The following is a 26,730-nucleotide window of genomic DNA, read 5'->3' as shown; positions in this document are numbered from 1 at the left end:
AAACTAATCGAGGCGAAAGAAGAATACAATCTTATATGTACTGAAGTAGTGCGTATGTGCTTTGCAGCAAAGCCTTTGCTCCTGCTCTATGTTCGTGCGGCGAGGAATTCGATTGTTTGCCACAGAAGCTGGGAGCAAGACGACATGGGATCCTGTTCAATCCCTTCAGCTAAATCACCCATCTCTTGTTCTGCTCGAGAACTGCAATTCCAGGAATCAGTTCAAGCAGGTTTTGGCACAGATCATGCGTTTCAATCTCATTGGCGATACGTTTCCCATGAGCCGTCTTCTCTTGTTCTCAGCTATCACATATCCAGAGAACATCGACTTGGCGAAGCTTCTCTTTCTTAAGTTCACTCCCAACCCCAATGTATTTGTTTACAACACGATGATCTCTGCTGTTTCGACCTCCAAAAACGAATGCTTTGGTCTGTATGGTTCTTTGATTAGGCACCGTGTTTCTCCGGACAGGCAAACGTTTCTCTACCTCATGAAAGCTTCGAGCTTTCTGTCGGAAGTGAAGCAGATCCATTGCCACATCATTGTTTCTGGGTGTTTCTCTCTTGGGAATTACCTGTGGAATTCTCTGGTTAAGTTGTACATGGAGTTGGGAAGTCTGGGTTTTGCCGAGAAGGTGTTTGCTATAATGCCTGAACCAGATGTCAGCTCTTTTAACGTTATGATTGTTGGTTATGCAAAGAAGGGGTTTTGTTTAGAGGCACTGAAACTGTACTATAAGATGGTTGGTGATGGTATTGAACCTGATGAGTACGCAGTGTTGGGTCTTCTAGTTTGTTCTGGTCAGTTATCAGATACTAGGCTTGGGAAGGGAGTTCATGGTTGGATTGAGAGGAGGAGACCTGGTCATTCATCTAATTTGATTCTGAGCAATGCTCTTTTAGACATGTACTTCAAATGCAAAGATTCTGGTCTTGCTAAGAGAGCTTTTGATGCGATGAAGAAGAAAGACATGTGTTCTTGGAACACCATGGTCGCTGGGTTTGTTAGGCTTGGAGACATGGAAGCTGCTCAGGCTTTTTTTGATCAGATGCCCAAAAGGGATCTTGTTTCTTGGAATTCTCTGCTTTTTGGTTACTCGAAGAAGGGATGTGACCAAAGCGCCGTTAGAGAGTTGTTCTATGAAATGTTGATAACAGAGAAGATCAAACCAGACCGCGTCACTATGGTTAGTTTGATAAGTGGTGCAGCAAACAATGGAGATCTGAGCCATGGAAGATGGGTGCATGGATTAGTGATCCGTCTGCAACTGAAAGGTGATGCCTTTCTGAGTTCGGCTCTGATAGATATGTACTGCAAATGTGGTATCATTGAGCGGGCTTTCATGGTTTTCAAAACAGCTACCGAAAAAGATGTCACGCTATGGACATCAATGATTACTGGGTTAGCCTTCCATGGAAATGGCCAGCAAGCTCTGCAATTATTCGAAAATATGCAAGAAGAAGGCGTGATGCCAAACAAAGTCACTCTGCTCGCTGTCCTAACAGCTTGCAGTCATAGTGGACTCGTGGAGCAAGGGCTACACGTTTTCAACCACATGAAGGAGAAATTCGGCTTTGACCCTGAAACTGAGCATTACGGAAGCCTTGTGGATCTGTTGTGTAGGGCAGGGAGAGTAGAAGAAGCGAAAGACATAATGCAAACAAAGATGCCAATGAGACCAAGTCAGTCAATGTGGGGATCAATCTTAAGCGCTTGCCGGGGAGGTGGAGACATTGAAACCGCAGAGATGGCTTTAACAGAATTGCTTAAGTTGGAACCTGAAAAAGAAGGCGGATATGTTTTGTTGTCAAATATATATGCAACCGCTGGAAGATGGGGGTATTCAGACAAGACGAGAGATGCAATGGAGAGTCACGGAGTAAAGAAGCCTGCAGGAATTAGTAGTGTAGTTGGAGTAGGGGGAATTCATAGCTTTGTGGCTGCAGAGAAGCAAAACCATCCAAGATGGCTGGACATCAAAGGAATATTGCAGCATCTGCATGATGAAATGAAGTCCAAAAATTGGATCTCTTGGACTTGTTAGTAAAATAGATCAATTAGCCATCTAAGCATTTGAGAGAGCATGCATAAGCGAGGATATTTCTCGACACAAAGTAAAGCATAATTTCGCAGTTGAAAGCTCCCAAGAGAACGAACGCTGGTGCTGGTTGGCTTATATTGTGTGGATAAAACAATCCTCCTCCTTGAAAGAGATACCGCCTATTTGGATCAACCTTATCATCAGTCGACAGATAATGCCGACAATATCCGTATAGAAGTTCTGGATTTGAAGATGAAGTGAGCAAGTGGTAAACTCCTGGGTACACTCAAGAGTTTTAGTACCTTTTCATGTAGAGTACTATAGAGAGCACATGTTTAGCCGTCAAATGTGGTGATAACTGATATATCCTCATCTAGAATTTGATATAAGATTCATGCTAAGACGGAAACCGAGGGAATAACCTGATGCTGTGACATAGTTTTGATCCTAGGAGAACCACTTTGTTCCATGGTGATTTGGAAAAGGTTGAATGAACCTTTGAGTTTCGTTGGCCTTGAAGCAAGCATGTTTTGGTTCATAGAGCTTGATTTGACTCAGTCCAGAGTTAAGACATCCAAGCATAACCGTATATCACCTGCATATCCGGAACATCATCCGCCTTCAGAATCCTGCATTGCATTGGGGGATGGCAACAAATGCAGAACTTTGTCTGACATCATTGGTATATTTTGAACTTAAATTTAGTTCAAAGGCTGATCCGTTTTGAACTGAAGTTGAATCCAACGACTAAACAAAAGTGGCTCAACATAATTTGATTTTAGACCGCAGCTTTTGTCTCGACTCTCCTAAACATGTAGTACTAAAACTGGCTTATGATCTACAACTAGTACACTACTCTTTTTGGACAAATCATGCTTTTATAACAGATTTGGAAACTCTTTTAACTGTCTAAATTTGATTATAACTGTAAAAATCCTAAAAGCAGTACAAAATTAACTGTCAATGTGAATTTTTTCTGAACTTCAAGATTTTATTATTTCTGATCCTGCCAAATTAGTCATTTCTCAAATTTTCTGGACTCTCACATGTCTTTGACTGGTAACAACTTGAGGCAAAACCTCTTTATACTGGAAAAATTCAAAGGCTACAACACGTTTCTAAGTCCCCAACGGAAAAAAAAAACAACAAAAGAAAAATCAGCATAATACGTATGTACACATTAAGATTTAAGATATAAGAATTTCCCAAAACTGACAAGAATTATACCGCTCTATACGGTAAATTCCTTTTAAAGAGTGTTGTTATTGTTACCATCTCTCAGACCTTGAAGACACAGATGCAATGTTCTCTGGACACTATCTGCAATCAACTTGAGTTTTCCTTGAGTCAAATCTCCTGTAGCTGAACCATTGACTTCCACTGTACGACTCACTCTCTGTTTACATTTCTCCCAGTCATCAACTCGTTGCCAACAAGCTCGACCTCCATGACTTCCTTCCATTCCAAGGAACGTCAAGCTAGGGTTTTCGCCAAATGTGTATCTTAACCTAACCGAAACACAGTAAGGCAACCACGCTGCTCCTCCAGCAGCGTTTATATGGGGTATAAGCGCAGGATCAAGAACGACGGTCAACGCAAAGTCAACCATGTTGTGTGGCCGGTCGTAATGGATATTGCTTTTAGCTGCACAATTATTGTCTAAATCTGTACCGGAATGATTCTCTAGACATAGCTCGATTCGAGGCCTCTGTGCAGGTGCAATCTCTCCAGCTTGTTGTGATTGGGATAATCCTTTTTTCCAAGCTATCAGTTTCAGAAACTCTCTTAGGACCGATATGGGTAATGTGAGCAGCGTTATGAAAGAGGCAACCCTTGAAGCATCGTAAGGTTCTGAAGCAACTCGGCGGCTGAAATAGTCACAGATCTCTCCAATCTCGGATTGGGTTAACTCCTCTTGAGCAGCAGCAGACGAACCGTTTTGCTGCTGTTGTTGTTGCTGCTGGTGATGGAATCGCCTTACGCTAAGGACTTGAAGGAGAAGCTGAACTCTATGGACACTCACAGCAAATACATAGCCACTGCAACAACAAAAGAAATGGAAAGCATAATCAGACTAATGTATAAATAAACACCCGGTATGATATGCTTAAGTTTCTTGGTTTGGCTTACCCAACAAAAAAGCGCAAGGCTGGTTGTTCTTGGTCTAAATTCAAGAGAGCGCCTTCGTTATCCTTCAAGATTGAACCTAAGATCTCTCTTAAGAGATCTGGTAACTGAGCAAACAGCCACAGTACTCCAAGATATTTAAGGATACCACGCAAAACCTTTTTAAGAGCCACAAGAGGAACCCACCCTCCGCCATAGCCACCATCATCACCCAAACCAATAATGGCTGTGTTTAAATCGCCTCTTACATGTGCTGGCACAGCAGTGCCTGGTGTTCTACGCATAGGCAATCCTGCGCCAACCACTAAAGATCCTGAAGCAACAGAAGCTACACGATTCATCGCAGCTCTTGACATTGCACTAGAGGGGGAAAAGTTAATTCTGTTCCCACCGTTAACAGTTGGGTTTGCACTGTTTGGATTTACTGTTCCTTGGCTACCTGTTAAATTTGGTTCTAAACCGTTTAATTCTTGAGCAACATGTTCCATGATGAAAGGTCTGAATTGAGGACATGGCAAGGAGCCTCCAATAGAAGCACCACCCTTGGGTGGAGTTGCTGGTTGCAACCAGACTTGATCTCCAGCAAAGCATCTCATGTCCACTGCAAAACGTTTTCGGTATATGATTCTTATCCAATAGGGTCCACGGAGTACTACAGAGACATCGATGGGCAAGAGTGAGCTTGGAACGATTCCAGGTCCACTTCTGCCTGCAGCTGCTGCTAGCATTGCAACTCCATGGAAAGTTCCACCAAGTGGGCTTGCAGCAGAAGACGCAACAGTATTTCCAGAAGTTGTTGAGGCAGACTGGCCAACAGCATTAGGAGCTGCTAAATTTGAAGGAGTTTGTTGTAACTGATTTGATTGCCTTGAAGACGCTGTAGTGGGTACAACAGGCATGCCAGTGGCAGTACTAGCTCGGGCAGGGCGAGTAGCGGCAGCTAATGCATGCAAAGGTCCAGCAGTAAGTCGAATGCAATCCAAAAGAGATTCTACCTCCGCTCCATTTATGAAATCCTCCAAGAACTGTACAAGAATAACCCAAAATGAGAAAAGGAAAATATTCATATCCCGTAAGAGTAACTGTTAAGCTGTGCGAACAACTCACTTTTGTATGTGGCCAGAGTTGGTCAGGGGATACATGCATGGTGCATCCATCTTTGCCTGATTCCCACTCAACAACAAAGCGCGCCAAGACGCCTGAACCAAAGCTAAACCACAGGCTTGTTAATCCCACTGCCTCAATTTTAAAAGCTCTCCATCTATCAACTGGCTCACCAGTGCCTTTCCCTCCAGCCGGTCCTTTAATAGCAGGAATAACAGTGCACTCTTCTGTTTTTTCATCTGGTTTAATACCAAGTAGTTTCCGCATACCAAGAGAGAACATTCTAGCATTTGAAAGCCTTTGTATGTCGGCCACAAGCTTCTTTATACTATCGGCTTCCACAGATTGATAGCTCAGAACAACACCTTCAGGGTCATAACGGATATGGGAATCAACATCAGACGAGTTTGCAATGTGAACTTCAGCTCCCCACGGTGTGGTTTTACTTCCCTTCTGAAGTTCCCAGAGATCCCTGAAATGTTGGTCATTTATTTTCACATCCCAACACATGCTTCCAGGTCTACCAAGCTGCAAGCATATATGTTGCCAGGAATCATTTTGAGCAAATGGAAGACGGAACCATATATCTGAAAATGCATCTCTTAGTCCCATTTCCTCAACATACTGAATATCCAATGCGTCCATCTGACTAGTTAGTTTGGCATGCTTGATGGACAGCGAAGAATGCCTGACCACATGGAGAAGAGCATAGACAAAAACGGTTGAAGGTGCGTTCCCCTTATTTGCTTCAGCTATAAGATTCCAATAGCTGCATCCAATAGTTTTTGTTGAAGTTGTCACGGCAGTGGATAAGGTCTGTGATGCAGGGATCCAACTCTTCACTAATTCCCTCTGTACCAACCCAGCGGTTTTTATTCTCTTATTAGGACTAGCAACACCTTGCATTCCCTGGAGAGATGGGATCAATCTTAGCAAATCTGAAGCTGAACGTTTCCGAGACTTCTGGCCTTTTTTCAGCAAAGGACAATCCGATAAAGTTGAAAGATCAGTAGTTTGTGCTGCAAATCATATAAATTAGAAATTCTGATATTTTGAAAGTTCTACGAATGGAAAAACAGGCTATAGAAAAGGTTCTTACATACGGGAAGAGGTGACGATGTGGATTCGGTGACCAGTCTAGAGCCTGACTCATAGACTCCATTCCCAGCAGATAGGGATGGAGACTGTATCACAGATAACTCCTGCTCAGAGTTAGAGATGGCTATTTTCTTCATAGCTGAACCCTTCCCATGAGGAGATGATAGCATATTGAAAGAACCAGACTGTAAGGGACCCTGCAGATTATACAAGGAATCTGAATGATAGCTAGTCAACATTGGATCTTTTCCATGGCCGTTAACAACAGAGAAATTTTTGGGAACTGAACCATGCCCATCACTTGAGACCAGAGACGATGTCCCTTTCTGCAGTCCAAACACTTCATCTATGATGCTAGAGAAACTCAACTGGCTTCCACTCATTTCTGCCGAAGCCTCGTCAACCAATCCAGGATGACGCTGTCCAGATGCTTGATTTATAGACTCAGTATCTGAAAATGAAGATACAAATCTAACCACATCGGATGTAATCAAGTTAAGATCATCTTCAAGAATCCGTATCTGCCCAATATCAATTTTCTTGACTCGCAATATATTGCTCGGATCATTGAAAGACTGAGGTTGTCCCGCACCATCCATCTGAGTTTCCACTAATTTAAACAATGGTGTGAAGTCCTTTTCGAGCTCCATGAGCAAGAGGTGAGAGCTTTCACAGTCTGGGAATCCCAAAGTCAGAATGCTTGACCCATCCAAGACGCTTTTAGGAACTTTGCTTATACCAAAACCATGTTCATAGACCTGCGTAAACACGGGCTTCAATACTCACAACTCCAAAATTGAAACATGAACGATAGGCTGACGCAAAAAAAAAACTACTACCTCGAGACCCAAAAATTTGCCAATGGCAGCAAAAAAGTGCAAAATGCTTTTGCTTCTCATGTTAATGAAGGCGTCAACTGCACTTATACTTCCTTGATTTAAAGCATCTTCAAACTCTTCCAAAATGGAGGGAGTCAAGATACTCTTGGATGACTGAAGAAGCAACCGACCAGTCCTGCAATCATTAATATATAATTAGAGAAGCGAGGCCAAAAGAAGAACTTTCAAATATAAACATGTCAATATTATACCTTATATTTATCCCGAGTGTGAAATATGATGATCCATAGGCTCGGACACGTAAAACCTCTGGCTCTACTTGTTCCTTAAAATCTACCATGGTACCTCCCTAAAAAAAGGGGGAATTTAAATAAAAATCACCAACAGTAAGATATATATGGCATGAGGCTCATGAGCTAAAAGAAGCTGGGCCAAAGAACATATGCATTGTAGAATATTCACTACTTTTGACAACTGAAATTGTGCAAAAAAAAAGAATATAGCCTACCGAAACCTACGAACTAATGTTCCACCATCAATGAATTTTACACTTGCAATTACGCTTAATTTCATGTTCTCTAGCATGACGATATGGATTATGGAAAAATTAGTAAGGGATTTTTTTAAACATAGTGCTAAGCAAACAAGTTATGCATCAGAAAACAATAATCTGGCTATTGACATTCAAGTGGCATACTTAATGTCCGTCCAACTAGTGTAAGTAACCTGGGGAAATCTCCTAAAACTTTCAAGAAACAAAATATCCAATTTTGAGCTAAAGCCAACTCTTTTTACCTCAGTAGCAGGCTCATCCAGTAGGGCCTGAAGGATGACATCACCAGGAGCCTGGGCAATTCGAGCATTTCTCAAAAGCTCTTTTTGAATTTCAAGAAGACGGGTATATCTATTACAGGATATAGCTTTAAGCAGAAGCTTCTCCACGTCAATGCAACTCTGATTGAGGGAAAACTTGGCTTCCTTGGCAGTAAATGGGTCAATTACAAATGTGCTGTGAGAACACTTAATCTGGAAATCTGGCCCTGGTTCAATTTTAATGAATGGACCAGAAATTTTATCAGAATCGGACCAGTACATAAGTTTCACTCCTGGCGTTCGAAGACTAACAGAATCTGCCTCTCCTTCTTGGTTCGCTGGTGTGGTGCCAGTATCTGAAATTAAGTCAAAGCGAATTGCATCTTTCCATCTTCCCTGAAGAAGAGCTCGAACCTGCCTTATGACTGTGTCCATGACAATGGCAACGCACAGCTCATGGAGCACCGCATATAATATTGTGAATGGATTTTCTGCCACAGACATTCGACGCTCTAAATCATCTCCGAGTATATGCCGTCTTGTCACTTCAAGCTTAATGAGGCCACTTCTTTCTCCAACAAGAAGATCCAAATGCAATATCCTCCACATGGATAGGTGCCCTCGGTAACCAAGAGTTACAAGAACTTTAAATTCCCCGTCGACGGATAAGGTAACTGTACCTTTAGAAATTTTCACCTCTGATATTTCTTTTGGAAGTGTGATTTCAAGAAGTTTGGAACGTACAAGTACCTCAAGCTTTCTTAGAGCTGGTTTCTGCTGATGCTCATCCAACGAGCTCTGCATTCCCACATCGTCTAGACACTTTGGCAGGCGCTGATAAGAGCCTGTCAGCAAAATCTCAACAGCAGAAGGAACATCATAGACAGGAGCGCGAGCTTGCTGTAGACCTTCATGCATGAAAAACAGCGAATCCGCAGCTTGTGTGAAGCATATATCATGAGCTGATAATGTGCTCCCAAGGTCTTGAAAGTAATTTATAAGAGGAACCTGCAGCCAAGGAGGTGAGGTCAAAAATTAATACGCGGCTCAATAAAGTTTCCAAGTAGTTACTCTGTAGAGGTAGTGAACACAAGCGCAAACCTGAATAATCAAGAAAATCTTAAAACTTTTAAAAAATGGAACGTTGATCGCTTGATCAAGTAGCTACCTTATAATTTCACAGAGACACTACAGTCCAAATTTTCTTATAATATGCACAAATAACAGAACCGAAAGATAGGCCTATTTGGAATGTGAAGTTCCATGGAACTTTATCTCTAACTAGCACAAAACCTAGTAAACAGTAGAGACTTACATAAACTTAAAAATAGTATACGATGTTCCTACCACATGCACCAACCAAACAGTATCCTAAACAGTCCATTGACTATGTTTTTGGAGAAAGTGAAACTCAACCAAGGGTAAAGTTCTTAGCTTTTATAACACTCCGTAAGCAAGCAAATAGAAAACTAAACTAACACCAGAAGTAAGAAACGCAGCAACTATATGAAACACTTTGGCTCAATCAATGTGCCAGAGTCATTAAAAGACATAACTTCATACAATTGCAATGCGACACACATACGTCTGGGTGGCATGAATAGGCTTGCCCGTTCATTGCCAATCAATCACTGGTAGAGAAAAACATCCCAAGGAACTAAATTCAAAACTAAACCCATTGGGAAAACATCTTAGATCGACAAACAATAACCCTAATTTTGCAACATATGTAATTGGAATACAAGAAAGGTTCCAACTTTTGACTTGGAGCGACAAACCCAAAAAGAAAGAAAAAAAAGGATAGGGAGAAAGAGAAACCTGTTTACACCACTTGGCGAGCGCATTGAGGCGGAGAACCCGTTGCTGAGTGTTAACGAGATACTTGAGGAGGCTAACCTTCTTATCAGTATCAGAAAGCTCCGTGGTCTTAAACTTTTCGACAAGTTCCTTAAGAGAAAGGAACGATTCCTCAGCGGCTCGACCAAAAAGAGCGGAGAAATCCACCGTCTGTTGCCCTAATTCCGCCATAGCGGACAAAGAAACAAAATCGCCACCACCCGATTCAGAAACTTGGGAGATCCACAATTCCAACAAACAAAATTAGGGTTTTGATAAGTGTTTTCCTCCGCTTCCCCCGCACCACGACAACAAAGCTTCCCTTTTCCAGCAAACGGATTTGATTCGGAATAAGAGAGAAAAGGGTTTAGAATTGAAAGGGGTCAGGGAAGAAGACAAGAGACGAAGCAAACGTTGAACGGAAGATTAAAAGAAAAAAAAAAAAACAATTTTTCTAAACTAAATAAACGGCAAAAATCTATTTTTGTGTGGGGGCTCTCTTTTATCCACGTCACTAATCACTATACTGTTACACATTCATCATACAGTACTTTGCAATATTAATCATACGTTTATGTTTTAAACATCATCCAAATATCCAATTCAAATAGCATCACCGGCGACGGAGATGGTGTAGAGTGTGGTTCTCTCTAGGATTCACGAAACAATGTATAGTAACAGTATCTAGTAGAAGGGGTGTGTGAAGTTTCATTGCGTATTAGCAAGGCCCTTCTCAGTTGTCCAACTAATTTCTGCAAAAATGTTTTATAGTACTGTATATTTCTTCAAAACCCAATGCCAAAAGGCCCAGCCATGTATTTTAAAAGCTGTCTATACATATTTTTCTGTGTATTTTTCTAATTATTATTCATTATTAGTCTATGATGTTTGCAAAAATAATTGGTGTAAAAAATGATCTTTTGTATTTTACTTTTGAACTATTTGTTATATTATAGAGTACATTACATAGAAGTAAAGTTTTCGTATCACCCTATGACCACAATATGCATAACTAAAAGCTTTTGACTACGAGTATTTACGTTTATGAAAAACAAAAGAGTTACGTTTATGAAATTTTTTGATGGTATTATAAATTATTTTTTGTGCAAAGATGGTATTATATATAGATATATATGTATGTTAATATCTTTTTGTCCTAAACCACTGTATCCATGTAGACGAGGAAGTGAGATGGCTACTATATGCGAACGTTCCGCTAACATATCCGAGTCGAAGAAACTTTTGGAACTATTTCGAAAACGAAAAACAAGGTTTTGTTTATTCTTTTTAAGTTATGAAATTTTTTTGTCTTGTTCACACAAATTGACATATGTATATACTTTGTGAAAAATGATAAAATGGTGGTTCTAAAGTTATAAATATGAAAGTTGCTAGTTGATAATACACTAAGTTATATTGGAAAAAGAAATGTAAGAAAAAATGGAAAAGGTGTTGTGTGCGTGGTTGTAAGGAAGATGGCAAGGTTGAGGAAGACGTTGACGTCGTTAAGGCGACCAGAGGCACACTATCCATATAACAATATTCATGCATTTAAAATTGATGAATACTTTGTCGAAGGGCTCTGCACACGTACGTGTGAACCTGTGTAATAATGCATGTTCGTGGTTTGGTTGGATAGAGAAACACAAAAGACATGAATTTTTTCACCGGACCCAGCCCACACGAGGAGGTGTACATCAGTACATCTCTATCACTTATATAGGGGTTGGTGTTTTCCGACCCAGGTGGACCTATTTATCTCCTCCCCCTCACGTTTACATATGACTTTTTTATATATACGAGCAGGAACGAGAAGGGGTATTACATAAACAGTAACGATTTTGCAATTATCAATATTACAGAAATACCGTAATCCTTTCATTTATATCTTTGGTATTTAATCAATATCGATTATAAAACTATTGGCATGTAGATTAAGATGAAGTCGTTGTCAACTTGGCCTTCACTTTTTTAGATCAGATTCTGAACAAAAGCAATATCAAAGAGTTTTCTGTGTATTGATGTTGAAACCTATCGATTACATATATAGGGAAAGCTAAACTAGCTAATACTCAAAAACCAGAAATCTAGGAGAATCCCAAACCCTTTACAACTATTCTATCCCTCTGTTACGGACGATACAAACTATATACGACGAATATGCTGAATTTAGTAAACCGACATAACCAGCAATAACCGGTGAGTAACCCATACTCCAATACCCCCCCCTCAAGCTGGAGCATACAAGTTTAGAATGCCCAGCTTGGACCGAAACTGCCAAAATCCTTCACTGCCGAGAGGTTTTGTAAAAATGTCTGCAAGTTGTATCTTTGTGTTGACATGTCTCAAAAGAATGTTACGAGTAACCACTTCATCTCGCACAAAGTGGCAATCATTCTCGATGTGCTTCGTTCGCTCGTGAAAAACCGGATTTGTTGCTATGTGAATGGCTGATTTGCTGTCACAAAATACATTCATCGGCTGAACATGCATTACTCCCAACGATCCCAACATTCTCTTTAACCAAATAAGTTCTTGAACCAAGTCTGCCATTGCCCGATACTCTGCTTCTGCTGAAGAACGACTAACCGTTTTCTGCTTCTTTGTTTTCCAAGATACCGGAGAGTCACCAAATTGCACAAAATAACCAGTAACTGATCGTCTTGACACAGGACATCGAGACCAGTCTGAATCACACCAACCAGTGATTTGAAAATTTCTATTCGAACGTAATAGAACACCTTGTCCCGGGTCCGACTTCAAATAGCGAACCACTCGCAAAGCTCCTTCCCAGTGAACCTCACGTGGTTCTTTCATAAACTGAGCCAAAACATGAACAGAATATGCTAAGTCTGGACGAGTTACTCCCAAATAGATCAAACGACCCAATAACCTTCGATAAGGTGTTGCATCCGGTAAAAGAGGAGAATCAGAAAAGTGTAGTGTATGACATTGTTCCAATGGAAAAGCTGCAGGTTTGGCACCCAACATACCCGTTTCCGCAATGATGTCGAGAGCATATTTTCTTTGACACAAATACATACCAGATGCATTGCGAGCTATCTCTATGCCCAAGAAGTACTTCAATTCGCCTAAATTCTTCATCTTAAAACATGAAGCTAAGTATGCCTTAAACGCCTCTGTTTCTTTGTCACAGCTCCCAGCAATTATTAGATCATCAACATATATGAGAATATGTATACGGATTGTACCTTTTTCATAAGTGAAAAGAGAATAATCACCCAATGCCTGCTCAAATCCATATTTCTTCAATGCAGTAGTTAGCTTAGCAAACCAACACCGCGGCGCCTGCTTTAGACCATAGAGTGACTTCCGCAATCTACAAACTTTGTTTTTATCTTCTAACTGATATCCCGGAGGCAAACGCATGTACACTTCTTCCTCCAAATCTCCATGTAAAAATGCGTTTTGAACATCCATTTGATGCACTATCCAACCATGTTTAACCGCCGTGTCCATAAATAACCGGACTGTGCCCATTCTAGCCACGGGAGAAAAAGTTTCTCCGTAGTCTTCTCCTTCAATTTGCTTATTACCCATCGCTACTAGTCTTGCCTTATAGCGTTCAATAGTTCCATCTGATTGGAACTTAACTTTGAAAACCCATTGACTCCCAATTGCTTTCTTGTCTTCGGGTAAATCAACAATGTCCCATGTGTGATTTTCCTCCAAAGCCTCATATTCAAATCCCACTGCATTTACCCATCTCTCATCCTCCATTGCCTTTTTGAACGATTTGGGTTCCACAGTAGAAATCACAGCCGCTACATACGCTACATGTTGCTCCGAAAATCGTTGTGTTGTATCTTGTTTCGCAATCGGATACACCACGTTACAGCTCTCTTTGGTTTGCTTCGGTTTCGGATTGACAACATAATCCTTCAGCTTTATCGATGATGTCTTCGATCTTTGGCCTTTACCCATTCTAGGTTCTGATTGAGCAATTTCGTTTTCTGGTTCTAGAGAAGAAGAAGACGACGATACATTTGTTTGTTGTTCATTGCTGGGTCGTGTTGCCTCTTCATCATATTGGGCCGGTTCAGTTGTGTGGCTAGTGGACCCAATTTCATAAACAGTCCTTTGCGCAGCAGGTGGAGACGTATTGATGGGCCTATTCGGCACTGGCCCATTAACTTCGTCATCTCCTAAAATTCCCTCAGAAATTGGAGCCCACAAAATGTTACCTTCTTCTTCATCATCGAGAAAAGGTAATTGTGTTTCAATGGAGAATGGATATTTCTCCTCTGAGAATACCACATCTCGTGAGACAAAAAATTCCAAGCTTTCAAGATCATATACTCTCCATCCTTTCTTTCCTTGTGGATACCCAACAAAAACACATCTTCTACTTCTTGATGCAAATTTATCACCATGTCTTGTTTTATTATGAGCATAGCATAAGCTTCCAAATACCCTCAGATGATCAAATGACGGAGCCTTGTTAAATAACTTTTCAAACGGAGTTATATCGCCAAGAACAGAACTCGGTGTTCTGTTTATCAAATATCCAGCCGTTAATACACACTCCCCCCAGAATTTAATTGGTAGATTCGCTTGAAATCTTAACGCCCTTGCAACATTCAAAATATGTCTGTGTTTCCTTTCCACTCTTCCGTTCTGTTGCGGTGTGTGTACACAAGATGTTTCATGTAGAACTCCATTGGTTTGGAAGAATGTTGTCATGGATACAAATTCCAAACCGTTGTCACTCCGAACTGATTTCACCTTTGTGTTAAACTGTCTTTCTGTGAGAGAGAAAAAAATTTTCAAATGTATTGAAGCTTCACTTTTGTCTGTTAACAAATATAGCCAAACTCCTCTTGAAAAGTCATCAACAATCGTTAAAAAATATCTAGCTCCTGAATGTGAAGGAACTCGATATGGTCCCCAGATATCAACATGAATAAGCTCAAAAATCTTTGAAGTTTTATTCAAACTGATCGGAAAACTATCTCTTGTTTGCTTTGCCCGAAGACATACATCACAAGTCTTATTCAAACTAGCAACTGAAACAGAACTAGAAACACAAGGAAGTAATGCAACAACTCTTGCTGATGGATGTCCCAACCGTTTGTGCCACAACTCAAAGGACCCATCTTCTCTCGTTGTTACCGCAGCAGCAAGCTCCGTACTTCGAAAGTGAAAAGTCCCACCAACTCTCTTACCAGCTCCAATCACCATCCTCGAAGCTCGGTCCTGAACCACAAGAAACCTGTCAGCTAACTGAACAACACACTTGTTTTCATCCATTAGCTGACCCACAGAGATCAAGTCTGACTTCAATTCTCTAACATAGTAAACCGATTTCAACACCAAACCAGAACCAAGACAAACTGTCCCCTCTTTGAGAGAGACTTGCTCTCTCCCATCTGCCATAATTATCAACACTGGTGGCATATCCCTCACATTTGACAATGTCTCAAATCGTCCTGTCAAGTGATGAGATGCCCCTGTATCCATTATCCATTATCCATCTTCCATCGTAATCATGCATGAAGGAATTGGGCATGATAGTGATGATTATGTGTAGCAATAAATGATGTTGATGATTATCATGTTGCTATACATATTTTATTTTTAGATATGCTTTAATAATTTACATGGAGCAATTCATGTATTGACGCTAATATTATTGTCTTTAGCTCCTTTGTGACAATGCTAGCTATAACCATATTGTTTGCTAAATTATAACCATATTTTTAGGGTTGACGACATGGGCATGACATGTTCCGCCATTTCAAAAAAAAAAAGGTATTATATATCATTAAAACTCTCTTAAGTCTTTGCCTTCTATATGATTTCTTAGGCTTTTTGTTCTTTGCGTAATCGATTGACATTGTTGATATATATATATATATATATATATATATATTGCGAAAATAGAAACTGAAATGTAGTATATATTTAAGTGGCTGTAACGACGTTACAAATAAAGTACTATATCAAGATTTAAATGTGGTGTGTGTATATACTATATATATATATCTATCTATATATTCATATGCATAGGTGTAAAACTTGTTTGCTCTAAATATATATTTGTATAGATAACTCGTACCATTCAACTAACAGATTATACGTAGATCGAATGCGCATAATGATTACGCGTGACAAAATGATGAGAAATTAATGAGAAAGTTTAATACTAATAGCTAATCTTCAAAACCACGATCCAAAAGTATATACACTAGATTAATTATAGTTCCCTAAAAGAGAGATTTAAAATTACGATTATTTTACACTTGGTATTTTGGATATGATTTCTTAATTTGTCTCAGCCAATAATAAACTGCAGATTCCTCTAATATATATCTACGTAATTAAGTTGTATGAATTTTTATTCAAAGTTACCACTTCAAACGTAAAACCATTTATATACAGTTGAGTTAGTCATGGTCAAGAAATTTTAATCCAATAGAAATAGGAAATACAGTACAGTTAACATCTATTCTTTCATTTTTTTTTGGTCAAGAAATTAATTTGAATGAGAATAAACTTATTAACAAAAGAATATATACTACGTACCTCCCTAATCATGGATCGTAAAGGAATGTTTCCTAATCACATTGATAATCATATATTATTCACAGTTTTGTTATGTTTAATTCAAGAGATTAGAGGGAAAGACAGATGCACATGGGAAGTAGAAGAGTACGAAAACGCTATGGCAGACCAGGACTTGGCAATTTAAAAAATACTTTGATTTATATTATTTATTATTTTGTCGGCATTTGATAAATGAGAGGCATGATAAAATATAAGAAGGCGTTGTGAATGGTCTGGAGGACCCCAGAAGAAGAAGAAGGAGGACAACGAGAATCCATGGGAATCAATACACATGTTTTTTCTTTCGATTAGCTGTCTTTTATTTTTATTTTTAATTATAGACCAACAAAATTAAAAAAAATTTCCGACAAAACACTCTTTTGCTTATGTTATTAGTATTAGTGTGTTTTTTCCTTTCGTATTGTATTTTAACAAAACATGATTTAAAAGACAAGAAAAAACCCGGTAAAATTATTTCATAATTTAACTTTGAATACAGTATAGTTTTTAAATTTTAACGGTGGATAAAATTGGAAAACAGAAAGAAGAAGAAGAAGAAGCTATGCCAAGTTGGCCTTTGCCCACTGTCTTGGTCGCAATTATTTTTATTCCCCGGGGGGAAAATATGACGCCACCCATGACATCATCCTCTCCCGACAACACTCTTTACGGTCCAACCAATCCCAGCATCCACCTGGCAGCATCGCGTCCGTTCAAACAAACCATCCTTCCTCAATGATGAACTTATTTTTACACGATCCATTATTTAGCCCTTTCTTCCTACGCATCCCACATCCTTCTCTCTCTCCCCTATCTCTCTTGTAACGTTTCTTTTTTTACATAGTTCCCTCCCATAGAAAAAAAAATATATCAAAAGAACCCCTAGAAACTAGAAGCCGAAGAATCTCTTACTCGTTGTCGGATACACCAGATTTGTTACTCGCTGATAATCCTTATAATGATTAATTTCGAGGCGACGGAGCTGAGGTTAGGCCTTCCTGGTGGGAATCACGGTGGAGATATGGCCGCCGTAAAAAATAATGGGAAAAGAGGATTCTCTGAGACCGTTGATCTCAAACTTAATCTTTCATCGACGGCTATGGATTCGGTTTCCGGAGCTCAGCTCGAGGATATCAAGGAGAAAGACGTCGTTAAACCACCAGCAAAGTAAGAAACTTATTAACCTTAACCATATATGATCTCTATTTCAACTTCTCTAGACTCGACAACAAAATACTAGACGGTCGTCATGCAATGATTTAGAGATGGATGCTTTTTAACACGATTACTAGCCTAGTTTAGGGGAACACTCGGAATCATTTATGCAAATGATTCTCGTAAGATCTTTGATTTTTCATTCTTTATTTTGGTTTTACTTCATGTTTCTATTTGATATATATATATATATATAGTCTTTATTTTGTAGTTGATTAATAAAGTATCCTTACATAATTATTAATTAGGTTTAGTGTTCTGTTTGAATTTTCATTTTACTTTTTGTTGGTCGGGAAGAATTAAGAAAAATACAAAACATAAGGAATCTTACTTTATCTACCAAAAAGATTAAATAAAATTTTGGACAACTACAGCCACCTAACATCCGACACGTGTGGAACAACTGGATCATCTAATACAAACATTTTTCACAGAAAAAAAAAAGGAACTAGTTGAAATTAAAATAATATCATTTACGGAATTTCAGGACACAAGTGGTGGGATGGCCACCGGTAAGATCTTTCCGCAAGAATGTCATGTCCGGCCAAAAACCGATCACCGGAGATGCCGTTGAAGGAAACGATAAGACTTCCGGCAGCAGTGGAGCCACTTCATCCGCCTCCGCATGTGCCGCTGCTGCTGCTGCTGCTTACGTGAAGGTTAGCATGGACGGCGCACCGTACCTAAGAAAAATTGACCTGAAACTCTACAAAACTTACCAAGATCTCTCCGACGCCTTAAGCAAAATGTTCAGCTCTTTTACCATCGGTAAAAACAATATCTATATACATATATAGATCTCTACTAATTATAGACATGCATCTATGTTTCTTTTTATTGTATTTAATTTTTATTTTTGAAAATGTTCAGGCAACTGTGGACCACAAGGAATGAAAGATTTTATGAACGAGAGTAAATTGATCGATCTTCTAAACGGATCTGATTATGTTCCAACTTATGAAGATAAGGATGGTGACTGGATGCTCGTAGGAGACGTACCCTGGGAGTGAGTATTCATTCATGATCTATTTCTTTCATTATAACATTGCATATCTCATCTCTACACAATATATTTATTTATTTACGTTTCATTTGGATTACTTATTTTTCAGGATGTTTGTTGATTCATGCAAACGTATACGAATTATGAAGGGATCAGAAGCAATCGGACTTGGTTAGTATTATTAGTTTTAAAAAAAAAAAAAAATTGATTTTGTGTATACTATTATAAGATTTTAGGATTTAATTTTTAATTATTTGCTGATTTTTTAAAAAAATCTATATTGCAGCTCCAAGGGCATTAGAAAAGTGCAAGAACAGAAGTTGAGAGAGTTCTTGACGAGGTTTCTTGTTCTTCTTACCCAAAAAGGAAAGAAAGACCGGTTTTGATCGGTTGGATATCTCGATCTCAAACCGAGAAAAGCCAAACCGGCTCGAAACTATACTGTTCCGAGCAGGGAGTTTGCGTATAAGTAATACTCCAATATTAATATTTGTGATGTATTATTACATTTTAAAACCGTTTTTGTTATATGTATTTATAATAAATATGTATATTTTATTGTTAGGTTGCATCTATTTTCGTACGTTTAACAACAATTTTTGTTGTTTTTACGCATTAATCGTGTTGTCTATATGGTCAGCGTCCGTAAGGCATCTCTTAATGTGTTGTTACTCTGACGTGTCAAATTTCACGTTTACAGTACTTTCTCGTAATTACTTGTTTTGTTTTGCATTGTAAACTCATTATTTCATTTACAACAATTTTGTTTGTTCAGTTTTGATATTATAGTGTGGAGCTAAAGGCAATGAAAAGATTATAAATAATCGTAAAACCCAACAAATTGAAGTTTAACAGTGTCTTCGTATCAATAGAATTTGAAGACCAACAATGAACGAATGTTTGACAATTAAAAAAAGAAACAACAACACACAGAGCGACCCTTAATTTATTTTATAATATTGAGTTACATTTATCATTTTTTTATTGGGTTGAACATATATGAGAAACTTTAATAGAAATCAAGGTAATGTGGGTGGTGGAAATGGGAAAGAGCATGTGGATAATGTAGAGTTGTTGGGGGACAAATATTTTAATGTATTTGTAAATAATGATGTCTTCATTAATATGTATGTGTATGTGCAGTATGTATGCGCTCCATTATTGATGCTTTTACGCTGTCATCTGACATTCATCGCCTCAACTAAACAACGGGCGACAACGATGATATTTGTTGTTTTTAAGTTACTTCTTTATCTAATTTTTTTATACATTTTGATCTTACGTACGTACACTATAGACTCAACAAAGATATATAGTAACTAGGTGCATGGTAATTAAAAAAAAAGAATAAAAATGGCTGCTTACGGAAAAAATATGCTGATAGCAATTCAGAAAAGTGAAAGAAAAAGAGTACAAGATTCTAGAAGAGTTGTTGCACAAAAGAGAAAAGAAAAATAAAAATTCAAGAAGAGTTATAAGACTGAAGACACTTTTAGTCAAATAGATGAAATCAGTTTCACAATAACTGAGTGAGTAGTTGAACTTAGCCAGGAAATGCTGGCGAAGTTTCGGCAAAATATAAATAATCATATCACAAATAAATGACTACCGAGGGTTCATATTGTAACAATATTACTTTTAAATAATACTGAAAAATTGACAAAAAAAAAAAAAAAAAAAAAATTATCACTAACATTTAACACCGACTTACAGTTTTCCGTTTTTTAAGGCTTGTGAGTTGTAACTAATAAAAGCTCGAAGAACAAAAGATTTACAAAAGAACTCGAGAACACGAGAGAACACACAGACAGTCGTCTCAGTTATTCGCTTGTAAGCTGTAACCAATCTGAAAGAGAGTTGATATGGGCTTGTAGGCTCAGTTTCGTTAACTAAACCGTTTGGCCCATTAAACCCACAAACAAACAATTCGAGTTGACTGAAGTCAAAATACTTAGAGGCCTGTATAGGTGTCAAAGTGGGAAATTCATCGGTTGTATTTGTCATCAAATCAAATTATTACAAAGAATTGTCTGGAACCTTTTATTGTTTCCTTACGCACCACGCCACCATATAAGAACTTTTGCGCTGATAATTAAATCTAAAAACAAAATTTAAAAAAATTTCCAAAATTGACAAAATCAAATAGACCGATTATGTCAACTTTGAATGAGTCAAATGAACGAATACTATTTATTATCAACGAGAGCGACTACTCTCGTCTAACCAAAGGTCCAGCCAAGGCTGTTATTTTCTACAAACAAAAACATTCACAATTAGCCGCCTCTCTTCATCAGTCATCATCACCTGTATCTCGATTGTACGAATATACACAATGCTTCGTTGTTTTAAACCGTCCGATTATATGACTTTCACCAGTTAGCTCCTCTTAGTCTAAGAATATCAACGGTGCTTAAACACACATATCCCACCGAAGTCTTATTATACGCTCATGCGTATATATCATAATCATGTATATGGTTAAACACGTTATATCTAACGTCTGTAATTAAATTCAATTGCGTAGAATCACAAGTAAAACATTATTTTTATAATTAACTATATGTTGACTCACAATTACTATATATATAGATAGATTCATTAGACCACCAAGAAGACAAAAACCTATCGATCATGAAGATCAGCCTTAGCATAGTCATCATACTTTTATCATACACGGCGGCTACGGTGGCCGGACAACAATGCGGCCGTCAAGCCGGTGGTCGTACTTGTCCCGGAAACATCTGCTGCAGCCAGTACGGCTACTGCGGCACCACGCCGGAGTACTGTTCTCCGGCCAACAACTGCCAGAGCAACTGCGGGGGTAGCGCACCAAGCGGTTCAGGTGAGAGCGCGAAGAACGTACGCGCCACCTACCATATTTACAATCCGGCGCAGAACAATTGGGATCTGAGAGCCGTCAGTGCTTATTGCTCCACGTGGGATGCTGATAAATCTTACGCGTGGCGGAGCAAGTACGGCTGGACTGCCTTCTGCGGACCGGCTGGACCTCGTGGTCAAGCTTCTTGCGGCAAGTGCTTGAGGGTAAGTTCATCATCTCTCTTGTTTTCTAAACTCATCTTTATAATAAGTTTTTTTCAGTGGAACCAAGACGGATACACATATATACATCTTGATTAATGAAGAGAGATTTCATTTCCAAATCCTTTTCTTAAAACAACATATAATAACTTATTTTAGTACTATTTATCATTTTGGCAGATTGTTTTAATATTTTAGGATCATAGTTTAGTTTGTTTTATATATATAGCCGGTAAAAATAGCTAGTGATTAACCGCGGTGAGTTATAAAATGGATACAGGTGAGGAACACAAGAACAAATGCTGCAGTAACGGTGAGAATAGTGGACCAATGTAGCAATGGAGGATTAGATTTGGATGTTGCGATGTTCAATCAAATAGACACCGATCGTAATGGCTATCAGCAAGGTCATCTCATTGTTGACTACCAGTTTGTTAACTGCGGCGATTAATGAACTCATCCGGCAGCCTGATTCTAAAAACATACAGTGTTTCGGGCACTGATTGCATTTCATATTATGTAATGATTTCGTGATTATATCGGTCTACACATACAATAAACTAATAAAGACTTCTGTATCAAGGATATATGTTATTCGCATCAATAATTACGGATTATTCGGATATTGTTATTATATAAAGATCGGTACTTCTTTGGTAGAGCATATTATTACATATTGAATCAAACAATAAAAAAAAATTAAGGAATTCTAATGGATAAGGTGACCTACATAGAATTTTCCAGGATCAAAATGGCATGAGATCAGATATACAAGATCGATGAAAATATAAATTGTCATGGAACGGGAGTAACGCTCTCTTGGCAAAGACGTGCACGTTTTGACTGAAAAATGGCAAGTTGGTGACTTTTTCTTGTCTTTTATCTGTATCTAGGTATTTTAATTTATTATATTTAGATAACACAAATATTTGTAATACAAAAAGAAGTATCTTCCATAAACTTTTTAAAACAGTTTAAACATTAGTAATTAGATCCTAACTTTTTTGGGTATCCTTTTCAACATTAGTTAAAAGGAAAAGAAAATTTCAACAGCCATGTAATCGACCTAGAAACGTCTACATGAGAATAGTAAGTACATTGTATAATGAACTCAAAGCCAAAGAGAATCATACACAACGGTCAAAACATTTTATTAGGCTAAACTAGTCATGTGTGTATATATAATTTCTATAAATATTAGAGTTTCATCCATTCTTTGTCCAATCAATCACATATTTAAATTAAACAAAACTTAGAAACAACGTATAGATAGATAGAAAGAATGTCAAGACTTAGCATATGCATGCATGTTTGTGTTGCTATGTGCGTTTGCGGCCAAAGCAGCCGCTCAATCCGCGCCTAGCGTATGAGCAACTTATCATTTCTACAATCCAGCACAAAACAACTGGGATCTCTACCGAGTAAGTGCGTATTGCTCGACGTGGGATGGGAACCAACCGCTTGAGTGGCGTTAGAGGTACGGCTGGACGCTTTCTCGTGACTCTTGCGGTAGATGCTAACGAGTAAGTCATTTTTATCTCTTTCAGAAATAACGTTTTGAAGCAAACGTCTTTTTGCACGTGTCATACATCCTATTTCATTTAATGCTTTTTAGCGTTTAAAATGTAACATTATTAATTAATAACCAAAAACAATAAAACGCAAACACAGGTGACGAATATTGCGACAAGACACAAGCGACGGTAAGCATCATTGATCAATGTAGTAACAGCGGTTTGGACTTAGAGGAAGGCATTTTCAAGCAGCTTGATACTAATAGTGAAGGATACGCTCGTGGGCACTTGACTGTCAACTACGAGTTTGTCAAACTGTTGAAGGTCTTCAAATTCATCTATTAATCTTCAAGTTCATATAGTATCTCCTTATTAGACATAAATATGTTAAAAAGATAAATATAAATGTCCCCAAGTCTTATCTTTCATAATACTAATAAAGATAACCGAATAGAATAATGAAAATTAATACAGTAAGTCGGTTCAATATAAAACAGGTTCGAAGTAATTGAGTAATACAGTAATCTCAAGAGCTCAACGGATTAATCCTCCGTACGTTTCCTGTTTGGCCACTTGGTTTGGTGTCTTCCAGTAATCGTTACTGGTTGTATTGTTTTTTGTTGTCTGGTTTCAGGTGTTTCTCATATAGGAGGCACCATTGCTGTAACCGTTTCTTTTATGAATGAAGGTATGTATTAATTTAAAAAAAAAAAATAAAAAAACAGGTTCAAATATTTGCATCCGTGAGATATACGCTAACACACGTAGCTTTACCTTTAGATGTTTAGAAACTGCGAGATATAGTATTACATATGATCAGTATTTTAATAATTGGCTTGAAATGTTAGCCTTAGATGTTAAAATCAGTAGTTTTAATTTCATGAATATATTGATCTGATTTGTGTTATCTCTCCCTCTTTTTTTTTTTTTTTTTGGTATTTACACTGAATTATAGCGCCTAATTAAAGACTAAAGAGACATAACATATATAAACATGTGTCCCCTCTAATAAATGCTAAATCTTATCACCCTCAAGAACTTCCAATTTCCACCACAAATCTTGAAAAAAAGCCGCCATAGACATCTCCCGAGACTAGCCATCCATTGAAAATTCAAACTCGAACAAAATTATTCACAATATGACAAACTCTTTGGTATGTATAGCAATTTGTTCATTCTTTAAAAAAAAAAAACAATTCCCTATATATTTGTTCGTCCATCTTTGATTTGATATATCACAACCTATTTTAAAAGAACAAAGATATAAAGACAGCCAATGGCAAGACTTAGCATATGTATGTTTGTTTTGCTATGTGCATTTGCTGCTAAAGCATATGCTCAAACCGCTTCTAATGTAAGAGCAACTTACCATTATTATCATCCCGAGCAAAACGGTTGGGACCTTTACAAAGTAAGTGCCTATTGTTCGACATGGAAAGGGAACCTACCGATCGAATGGCGTAGGAAGTACGGTTGGACAGCTTTCTGCGGTCCAACTGGACCGCGAGGCCGTGATTCTTGTGGAAGATGCTTAAGGGTATGTCACTCAATCTACAAAACTCGCGCTTTTACAAAACCCACTTACACAAATATATAGTATGATGTTTCACGTTTCATGTATCTTATATCAACTTATAAGCCATATATATATACAAACGCAGGTGACGAATACTGCGACGGGAACACAAGCGACCGTGAGAATCGTTGATCAGTGTAGTAACGGCGGTTTGGACTTAGATGACGGCGTTTTCAAGCGGCTTGATACTAACGGTCAGGGATACGCTCGTGGACACTTAATTGTTAATTACCAGTTTGTCAACTGCTAAAGATCTTCAAGTTCATCCAGTCACTGCCTTGCGTCTTATTATTTACCGTCTTTCATAAACTTTAAGATAAAATAAATTAATATCACGATTTCGGTCTTTAACAATATAGATAAATCTACAATTGTATGTTTGAGAATTGTATGTTGTAAGTTACTATGAAATAAAATTATAAATGAATATAGTATTTACTTTATATAATAATGAAAATCAGTTCCAAGAATCACTTTATTTTTTTTGTAAGAAAAAAAAAATCCATTTCGAAAAGTTGTCACAACAAAATCTAAAAAACCCACACAATTAGGTAATATTGTTTTCCTTCTTTTGATAATATCATATATTAATCCTAAAGTTACAGGGTTTAGTTAATTATTATTTTTTCCAGATTCGACTTGAGTATTTATTCAAATCTTATAATTGGATTTTTTTTTTTTAGGATTTGATAATATCAGATAGTAATATATATATTTCCCTTTGATTAAATCAGATCTTAGACGGAGTGGAACATGTTTCCTTTCCCAAGTTGAAACAGGAGTCAGGAGTGAAACAACCAACATAATTAGGTCTTATAAATAGATTATATGGCACACCATTACTGAACCATTGCAAATTTCGTTTTCTTATTTGTCCAAGTAGAAGAAAATCAAAGAGAGATCGAATCAAAACCTAAGACAGCTAGCTACTGTTACTATGAGGAAGATGACTAGAGAACCTCTGGGTGTTGCCGAGTCTTCTTCATTGAAGCACGTCTCTTTTCTTGGCAGAGGGGGCTTTGGCTCTGTCTCTCTCGAACGGGATTCTAACTTCCGACTCTACGCTAAAAAGTCATCTTCGTTCAGTCACTTGAAATATCTCGACAAAGAGCGTAAGATAATGCTTTATTTCAGCGATCATCCTCGCATCGTCCAGGTCTCAAGCCCTCTTCTTCACTTAAAGACACAACCAGAAGGATGTCACATCTATATGGAGTTTGCCTCCAAAGGCACTCTCATCGATATGATTACACGGTTTCGTGGGATACCAATGCCTGAGAATATGATCGGACGTGCTGCTCTTATGATCCTACAAGGACTCGACGCTCTTCACTCACACGGCTACGTTCACTGCGACCTCAAGCCAGACAACATCCTCGTCTTCCCTTCCACCACTTCTGGAGAGCCATGGGAACTTAAGCTTGCTGATTTTGGTTCATCTAAAGAGCCTTGTACGGATCCTAGGTCGTTATTTCCTGGTACGTTGCACTACATGCCGCCAGAATCTCTTGGAGCGGACTGGGTGATGGGATCGTCTGCCGTTGATATATAGTCTCTAGGGTGTATGGTTATTGAGATGTTTGGAGGTTGTCCAGTGAAGGTGGGAGAATGTTACATGTGGAGGCTTCCCAAACTTGTATCTCCAGTGGCCAACGACTTCTTGAAGCTGTGTTTGGCGTTGCAGCCGTCACGTAGGGCCACAGCGGCCGAGCTGTTGAGCCATCCTTTTGTTGCGCAAAGAGACAGTGTTCCGGTGACAGAGATGCTTCCATATCCTTCTTTCTTAAGGTTTCCTTCCTCCATAATTGACCAAGTTGTGGAAGAAAATTCTAGATTACAACGAGGAGTGATGGTTTGAAGACCTCAAGGAGTCTCATGTCACGGCAGCTGTTTTGGGTTCGATAGTTTAGGAGTCCTATCTTAGGTTCTGTCGAGTTTGGGTTTTTAACTTGTTTCCC

The 26,730-nt window shown here is 38.4% G+C and overlaps 5 protein-coding genes and 2 pseudogenes across 6 annotated transcripts; 6 read left to right on the top strand and 1 right to left on the bottom strand.

Moving 5' to 3' along the window:
• The first annotated feature begins 17 nt into the window (after window positions 1–17).
• LOC17893231 (pentatricopeptide repeat-containing protein At3g04750, mitochondrial) lies at window positions 18–3,184 on the top strand. Its single transcript, XM_006299610.2, is given in 2 exon segments — window positions 18–2,018; window positions 2,021–3,184. Coding segments are annotated over 2 exon segments (1,962 nt in total). The 5' UTR covers window positions 18–88; the 3' UTR covers window positions 2,053–3,184.
• LOC17891720 (mediator of RNA polymerase II transcription subunit 14) lies at window positions 3,099–10,275 on the bottom strand. 2 transcript variants are annotated; one of them, XM_006296759.2, is made up of 8 exons: window positions 9,841–10,275; window positions 8,005–9,030; window positions 7,461–7,558; window positions 7,210–7,384; window positions 6,372–7,128; window positions 5,276–6,291; window positions 4,172–5,193; window positions 3,099–4,080 (listed from the first exon to the last, which is right to left on the bottom strand). In XM_006296759.2, exons 1-8 carry the CDS (start codon window positions 10,048–10,050, stop codon window positions 3,291–3,293), a joined length of 5,094 nt encoding a protein of 1,697 aa, XP_006296821.1. In that variant the 5' UTR covers window positions 10,051–10,275; the 3' UTR covers window positions 3,099–3,290. The 2 variants fall into 2 exon arrangements, with proteins under 2 accessions (XP_006296821.1, XP_006296820.1); XM_006296758.2 differs by having other exon boundaries at window positions 5,276–6,240.
• A 6,927-nt stretch (window positions 10,276–17,202) lies between these two features.
• LOC17892109 (auxin-responsive protein IAA16) lies at window positions 17,203–19,359 on the top strand. The gene is made up of 5 exons (XM_006298374.2): window positions 17,203–17,592; window positions 18,128–18,408; window positions 18,511–18,646; window positions 18,753–18,814; window positions 18,930–19,359. The coding sequence occupies exons 1-5, from the start codon at window positions 17,384–17,386 to the stop codon at window positions 18,965–18,967; spliced, it is 726 nt and encodes a 241-aa protein (XP_006298436.1). The 5' UTR covers window positions 17,203–17,383; the 3' UTR covers window positions 18,968–19,359.
• Window positions 19,360–21,238: 1,879 nt separating this feature from the next.
• Window positions 21,239–22,341, top strand: LOC17892614 (hevein-like preproprotein). The gene is made up of 2 exons (XM_006298557.2): window positions 21,239–21,685; window positions 21,963–22,341. The coding sequence occupies exons 1-2, from the start codon at window positions 21,275–21,277 to the stop codon at window positions 22,131–22,133; spliced, it is 582 nt and encodes a 193-aa protein (XP_006298619.1). The 5' UTR covers window positions 21,239–21,274; the 3' UTR covers window positions 22,134–22,341.
• A 623-nt stretch (window positions 22,342–22,964) lies between these two features.
• Window positions 22,965–23,792, top strand: LOC17891146 (annotated as a pseudogene).
• A 622-nt stretch (window positions 23,793–24,414) lies between these two features.
• On the top strand, window positions 24,415–25,199 carry LOC17893821 (pathogenesis-related protein PR-4). The gene is made up of 2 exons (XM_006298708.2): window positions 24,415–24,733; window positions 24,858–25,199. The coding sequence occupies exons 1-2, from the start codon at window positions 24,473–24,475 to the stop codon at window positions 25,020–25,022; spliced, it is 426 nt and encodes a 141-aa protein (XP_006298770.1). The 5' UTR covers window positions 24,415–24,472; the 3' UTR covers window positions 25,023–25,199.
• Window positions 25,200–25,709: 510 nt separating this feature from the next.
• LOC17891193 lies at window positions 25,710–26,630 on the top strand (annotated as a pseudogene).
• Window positions 26,631–26,730: the final 100 nt, after the last annotated feature.

This window comes from Capsella rubella, unplaced genomic scaffold (assembly GCF_000375325.1).
Source record: "Capsella rubella cultivar Monte Gargano unplaced genomic scaffold, Caprub1_0 scaffold_3, whole genome shotgun sequence".
Lineage (NCBI taxonomy): Eukaryota > Viridiplantae > Streptophyta > Magnoliopsida > Brassicales > Brassicaceae > Capsella > Capsella rubella.
Note: the sequence above shows the minus strand (reverse complement) of the source record. Positions and strands in the feature narration are given on the sequence as shown.